Source organism: Echinops telfairi, unplaced genomic scaffold (assembly GCF_000313985.2).
Source record: "Echinops telfairi isolate 266 unplaced genomic scaffold, ASM31398v2 ScPeMD7_7416;HRSCAF=8454, whole genome shotgun sequence".
Classification (NCBI taxonomy): Eukaryota; Metazoa; Chordata; class Mammalia; order Afrosoricida; family Tenrecidae; genus Echinops; species Echinops telfairi.
Window position 1 is genome coordinate 5,162,699 of NW_022111316.1, and position 7,360 is coordinate 5,170,058.

Consider the following 7,360-nt stretch of genomic DNA (forward strand, 5'->3'; position numbering starts at 1 on the left):
TTCTGCTTTAGCCAGAATCCTCTCTATCCTTAATTTACCCATCCACTTACTCACGCACTCAATGAATCACCTACACATCACCTACCTTACCCTAGCCACTGAGTTATGTGTTTGAAAAAGAAAGGAAAGAAAGAAAAACCACAACAAAAAACCCAGCTATAACAAAACTAACCCTGAGATCTCGGGCAAGGCATTTCCCTTGTGGGGCCTCGGTTTCCCCATAGATCTAACATCTCAAAGAAACTCCTTTGGTCTGCGGTTTCTTTCAACCTGTGAGTCTCTCCTGGCCCCTCTAATGCCCATCCCTCAAAGAAATCCGCAAACTGCCATTCTGCAAGCATTTTTTTGAGTTCTAGGGTGATTTCCCCATCCTTGAGTGTGCAAACCACAAAGCTTCTTGGAGAGAGGGTTACAGCGAACAGCACAGGGATTGGCTTTAGGAGGTCAGTGGGGAAGATGGTCAAGTGCAGGAGGGAAGGTAAAGTGGGGGTGCAGGAGGAGAGCAGCAGACTCCTGGAGTAGACTCACCTACCAGAGTGCCTGCGGCCAGATGCTGGGCCCATCCAGCTAAACCTCACACCCTCTTCCCCAGCTCCGGTGGCTGAATTTCAATCTGCATAATTTGTTCCTGTAAAGTGGGGGTGGGAGGGAGTGAGAACTGGAGGGTAGAGAGGGCTGAGGTGGGTAGGCAGGGGGATGGTGACCAGAGGAAATCCTTGGAGGGCAGGGACCCAGGCTGGGGTGAAGGGGGGTGGCTGTCAGAGGGAGGAGGTGGAGTCAGGAGGAGAGCAGCAGGCTGCAACTCCCAGATAACATTCTGCCCAGTACAGCAGGGGTCAATTTGGTCCACTTTGCCTGGTGACAAGAAGGGGGGGCGGGGAAAGCAAAAAAACAAGTGGGCTGTAACTTAGAGATCTTAAGTTTCCCAAGTGAGGGGCTGGTCTGGAGGTGGGAGGAGGGAGTGGCGAGCCAAGAGGAGACAGAGACTCAGGAGGGCGCAAGGAAGTGTCTTGGCTGGGCTGGAGGCTGGGGAGGGTGGAGGGAAGCCCGCAGATGAGAGGCATCCTCCAGGGCCCAGGCCATCCCAGAGGGAGCTCCTGGAGCTCCGGGAAGGGCTGTGTCCACCTTCAAACCTTGCCCACTCTCTGAGGCTGCACTTAGAAGCTCAGGGCCCCTGCCGAGTGGCTGACTAAGCCCTCATTTGCAACTAAGCCTCAGGGCTGGTCTCCGAGGACCCCTGCTTCTCTTCTCTGCGCTCCCCAGCATGGAGGACAGCGGCGGCGACGGCGGTGATTTTGACAACTACTATGGGGCCGACAACCAGTCTGAGTGTGAATACACAGACTGGAAGTCCTCCGGGGCGCTCATCCCTGCCATCTACATGCTGGTCTTCTTCCTGGGCACCACGGGCAATGGCCTGGTCCTCTGGACTGTATTTCGGAGCAGCCGGGAGAAGAGGCGCTCAGCTGACATCTTCATCGCCAGCCTGGCAGTGGCCGACCTGACCTTCGTGGTGACCCTGCCGCTGTGGGCCACCTACACCTATTGGGATTACGACTGGCCCTTTGGCACCTTCTCCTGCAAGCTCAGTAGCTATCTCATCTTCGTCAACATGTACGCCAGTGTCTTCTGCCTCACGGGCCTCAGCTTCGACCGCTACCTGGCCATCGTGCGGCCCGTGGCTAATGCGCGCCTGAGGCTTCGGGTCAGCGGGGCTGTGGCCACCGCTGTCCTGTGGGTGCTGGCCGCCCTCCTGGCCATGCCGGCCATGGTCTTACGAGCCACCGACCACCTGGACAACAGCTCCAACGTGCAGTGCTATATGGACTACTCGCTGGTGGCCTCCGCCAGCTCAGAGTGGGCCTGGGAGGTGGGCCTGGGGGTCTCGTCCACCGCCGTGGGCTTTGTGGTGCCCTTTACCATCATGCTGACCTGCTACTTCTTCATCGCCCAAACCATTGCCAGCCACTTTCGCAAGGAGCGCGTCGAGGGCCTGCGGAAGCGGCGCCGGCTGCTCAGCATCATCGTGGTGCTCGTGGTCACCTTTGCCCTGTGCTGGATGCCCTACCACCTGGTGAAGACCCTCTACCTGTTGGGCAACCTGCTGCACTGGCCCTGTGACTTTGACCGCTTCCTCATGAACCTCTTCCCCTACTGCACCTGCATCAGCTACGTCAACAGCTGCCTCAACCCTTTCCTCTACGCTTTCTTTGATCCCCGCTTCCGCAAGGTCTGCACCTCCATGCTCTGCTGGGACCACCGCGGGTGTGTGGGGGCCTCCCACAGCAGCAGTGGGGAGAAGTCGGCCAGCTACTCCTCGGGGCACAGCCAGGGGCCCAACCCCAACTTGGGCAGGGGCGGGGAGCAGATGCAGGAGAAGTCCATTCCCTACAGCCAAGAGACTCTGGTGGTTGACTAGGGCTGGCATCCCTGCGTCCCAGGGGCTCTGCCCCCTCACCTTTCCCTTTGCTTTCTGAAAATCAGGTAGAGTGACTCTCCTTCCTTCTGGCCTGCCTTCGCGCCTTTCCCTGCCTCTCAGATAGCTCTGTCTGGCCCCTCGTACTCACTTAGTTCCCAAAGGCTTGGGTTGACTGGAAGGAGACTGGTCCTGTGGACTCACTTGCTCAGTAACTGCTAGACAGTGTGTGCACGGCCTCAGAGCCTCAGTGTCTCCATTGGTAAAAACTAGGGGTGGTCACCCTGATCTCAAAGTATTGAAGTGTGAGACTTTGCTTCAGGAGGAGCTAACTCGCCTTCACCCCCCACCCCCTTTCTGGAAGCTTCGGGACATTTTTCTCCCTGCAATCTCTCCCCTCTGGGCCACTCCCCTCCCGCATTTTTACACTCAGTCCTCACCCTCTGCCCCTGACTCCCCTTCCTAGATCTTTCCTCACCCCTCTGTTGCTCCTTCTCCCCCCTTTTGCCTCTTCCTTCTGAAGACCCCTAAGGGTTAAGGATCAAGCAGCCTGAAAGCTTGTTTCAGGAGTTAGGGACTGTGGTGCGTGTGGGCTGCATGCCAGCTGGGAGCTCCAGGATGTTCCCTAAAATTGGATCAGGTCGAGTCCTTTCAGCCCCTGGTACTAAAAGCAATATCCAGCTCCTCTTCAGAAAGGGTTTCTTTCCTGGAGCCCCTCCCAGGAGTCGATGAAGTGTGCATTCTGTCGTTTCCCCAGGCTCCTTCATTTAGCCTCTGTTTTCTGCAGGGCTAGGAAGGTGCAGGGCTGATAAAACTCTGACACCAAGGATGGTGTCACCCCACGAATGGGGCTTTGGGGAGGGAGAAGGAATGGACAGCAAGTGGGACTGAAGGAGGGGGTGTGTGTTTGCGTGTAGTCCATATGCTGCTTGGCTCCCTTCCCCAAATCCTGGCCCTCCCACCCTTTTTTCAGGTTTCTAGTGGTGAGCTTGTCCCCCAACTCCCCACCTCCACCCATCACCTTGGGCTGGTTTACTTGGGTTCTGGTGCTACTTGGTACCAAGCATCACTTTGGCTGGGCTGGGGTGGGGAGGCTTGCTCTTTAAGTGTATGTATGCCCATGGCAATTCATTATCCATAGAGCAGTGATCTGTGTCCCTTGGAAAACATCCCCCTCCGCCTGTCACACACCACCGCGTCTATCTGCTTCGCACAGTCTCCTCGCGCGATACAACCGAGTCCACTTCCTGCTGGATTTGGGGGCTCAGACGGCTGGTCCGTGGACTGCTTGCACTGGGATCTTGGCTAGGAGGTTTCCCCGTGCAAGGGTCTGGTGCCCCAGGCTTGGGGAATTCCTATGAGCTGGTCCCTGATGGTTTTCTAACTCAAGGCAGGACGTCTTTTTTAAAAGTGTCCGTGGCCCCTTTCCCTATTCCTCCCCACTTTGCTTTGAGTTAGTGAGCGTTTCTCTCTTTGATCTTCCTGTTCCTAAGGAGGCCATGGGGTAGCAAGTGGGGTAGGGTTCACCCCTGGGATGGGACCTGTTGGCCTGTTGGCCTCTCCTGCTGGGCGTGTGTGTGTGTGTGTGTGTGTGTGTGTGTGTGTGTGTGTGTGTGCGTGCTTGTGTGCCCACGCTGATGGATGGCATCCACACTGCTGGAGAAACCTTGAGGAAGAAACTGTTGGGGGATTCTTTGTGAGATGGGTGCTGGGTGTGCATTCCGGGTTTTGTTTCTGGAAGACTCGACACAAAGGACAAGACAAGAACCACAGAGGCAGGAAGCGCCCGGCTTGATGGTCATGGATGTCCTGAAGTTTCCTGGGACAGAGCCAGGAGAGGGCAAAGGTCTCCTTTCAGCAAAGTCTCTCCATCACAGACTAACTAGAATTTTCCACAGACTCACCGACTTTGCCCAGGGCTGTCCTGAAAAGATCCAGTCAGGGCAGGCGGAAGCTTCAAGAAAGGGCAGAGGGTACCCCTCTGGGACCCTACAGAGACTGCTTGCCTGGAACTCAGGAGTCTGGGGAGAGGAGGATGAGGATGCTGCAGGCTAGGAGATCCCCCCACCTCCCTACATCCTGGCTCTTCTTGGGAATGTCTGCTGTTTGCTGACCTTGTTAATCATTGTGGCTCATCCAAATAAATCTGTTTTGTGAAACGGTTGTGTCCAAAGCCTTCCCTCACAAAAGGGTCTTGGGAAAGGAGAATGCCGCCAGTTTGCAAATGGTGCAGTAGGGCAGACATGGGATGAGAATGGGGTTAGGGAACGAGGAGAAGTGGGATCTCAGAGTAGGGATTTATGTGGGAACCTGGGGTGGGGGATGGCAGAAAGGGGGAAGAAGATGGAGGGAGCAGACTGTTCCCCAGGAAAGGGAGCAGATGGGAGTTGGATTGGGGAGGGCACAGGAATAAAGAACGTCCTAGACTCAGGAAAGCTACAGGCCATGCTCCTGAGCTTGGAGTCTAGCCCAGACCTGGGGTGGGGGTGGGGGGAGCACCACCATCTCTTCCCATCTTTCCTCCGTTCATGCATGCCTTTGTTCACTTACCACCCCCTGTGGACTCATTCAAGATCCCTGGGTCCTGCAAAAGGTTTACTTTGGGCTACAAACCCTTAAGATGGTGGCTGGAACCTACCTGAGGATGCCGGGGAAGAAAGACATGGCCTAGGAGGGCAGGTCTACTGTGACACCTGGGGCCACCGTGGGTTGGGATGGACTTGATGACCACAGGCATGGTTTGGGTATGGACTCCATTCATTCATTCATTCATTCATTCACTCATTCATTCATCGATTCATTAGTATGAAGTGAACACCCACCTAGTTTGAACCAGAAGTTTAAATCTTGCTCTCCCAATAGAGCCCTGGCTGTTTTATTTTGTTTATTTTTTAAAGTTAACAAAAACAACGTGAAAAAAGAAAGCGCAGCCCCCCCTGAAGGATCCCTAGTGGCTCAGCCAGTTAGGTGTTGGGCTGCTAACCACAGGTTGGTGGCGCAAACCCCCCAGCTGCTCTCTAGGGGGTAGGGGGAGGATGAGGCCGCCTGCTTGCATTCAGATGGACAGTGTGAACCTTGATCTCAGGTTTGCTCTGGGGTGGAATTGACTTGAGGGCAGTGGATGGTGTCATCCTAGAACTTTACAATGACAGTCTCCTGCTCTTGCCTCCTTACACAAAGCCTCATGCAATGACTTGTGGGAGAGGCCACATTTGGGGACAGCTCCACCCGGAGAGATTCTGCCCAAATTAAAGTGGGCACAATAAATCAAAGGGTCGGGACTTGGGCCCTGGTAGGTGACCTATTTGGGGCAGAAAAGGGGTGCAGGGACCCTTGGGGGGGGGCGTTTTCTGTCCAGAGCTGTCCCCTACCATTAACCAAGGCCTCTGGGGCCCTGTGCTCAGGGAATTACTGAGCAGAACCGACGACCACGGGAAAGGCATCGGTTTTTGATGTTTGCACGCTGAGCATCTTCCAAACATTGCCGCTTTGGTCCTTGTGGCTGTCCTCCGGAGGCGCATTTGTACCTCCTTTTGCTGAGAAGGAAACTGAGGCTTAGAGATAACCCTTGACCAGAGTCCCACAACGAGTTCCTACAAGAGCCAGGTCTGCAACCGGCTGAGTGTCCAGCCCCAAAGCCCCCTATCTTTACCGAGATGCTCCTCTCAACGCACCACAGAGGCAGCATGGTGGCTGAGGCGAGGGGGGCGGGTGGTGGTGGTACAGGGAAGATGTTCAATGATGAGGAAGGAGAGGGGAGCTGGAGAAAGACGGGGTAAGAGGTAGGAGGGGAATGGTGGAAAAGCAGTGTGTGTGTGTGTGTGTGTGTGTGTGTGTGTGTGTGTGTGACAGAAAGCCAGAGTGGGAAGAGAGAGAGAGAGGCAGACAGAGAAGACGAGTGGAGACAAAGTGGAGAGTGAGAGAAAGAGACAGACAGAGACAGCACTGAGGAGAAAGACGGATGAAGTGAGAGACGAGGAGGGGAAACTGGGAGGGAGGGCAGAAGATGGAAGACTGGCTCGCAGCGTTTGTTTTCCCGATTTTGAAACCACCAGGGAAAATCCTGACGGAATTGACAACTGTAACAACAAGCCATTTGAGCTGTTGTTGTTGTTTTTCCAAACAGATGTTGTCAAAAAATTCACCAACCCTCTTGGGAAATTTCCTGTAAGTTACCCAAACAATTATGAGAGCAGAGAGCAATTCGTTTGTTCCTGCGTCTCTTCACTCCCTCCCTCTCTTACCTCCTCCTGCCTCGTCGGTTCAACGTGCCCTTATTTATGACTCACAGGGTGCTGGACACCCCCCACCCCACCCCCCACCCCAGGAGCAAATGGCGACTCACACCCAGTCGGCTCAGAGGCTGGTGGTGGAGACCACAGTTAAGGGAGCGATTCTAATCAAGGGTGAGGAAATGCTGAGGGGAAGGTTGTCTAAGGGCTTTGAGGGCCCCTGATGGAAACAGTGGTATAAGTCTAGGTCGGTGGCCTCAGGAATACTTGAGAAAGGGTGAGACAGACAGAATGCCGGGAGCCTGCCCTTCTGGAGGGGAGGGGTGAGGTGGGCGGTTCATAGGGAACAGGTTCTGGACAGAAGGCACACCAGGGATATGAAGGCATAGCCCCTCAGAGGACTTGGAAGAAGACCCATCCTTGTTTTCACCAGGCCTCTCCCCTACACCTCCCGTCTGAGTGGTGGGTCATTCAGAGAAAGCTAGAAAATGCCGTTGGTGTCTCAGCAGGTGGAGGATAAGCAGATTGGGGGCTAGGGCTAGAATCTGGGTCTCTGGATAATTTGGGGGGCCAGGATTGTTTACTACCTTTGGATGACTTCCAGTGTTTTCTTCCCCTGGGACTGAGCTGGTTTCCTCTAAAACTGCTCCATGGTCTCCTGAGCAGGGCTTGGGAGTTCTCCAACCTCTCACTTTGGCTTTTTTTTCATAAC

At 54.8% G+C, this 7,360-nt stretch overlaps 1 protein-coding gene across 1 annotated transcript; it reads left to right on the forward strand.

The window, feature by feature from the left end:
- The first annotated feature begins 1,055 nt into the window (after positions 1-1,055).
- APLNR (apelin receptor) lies at positions 1,056-4,575 on the forward strand. The gene has a single exon (XM_045297062.1). The coding sequence runs from the start codon at positions 1,265-1,267 to the stop codon at positions 2,417-2,419; it is 1,155 nt and encodes a 384-aa protein (XP_045152997.1). The 5' UTR covers positions 1,056-1,264; the 3' UTR covers positions 2,420-4,575.
- Positions 4,576-7,360: the final 2,785 nt, after the last annotated feature.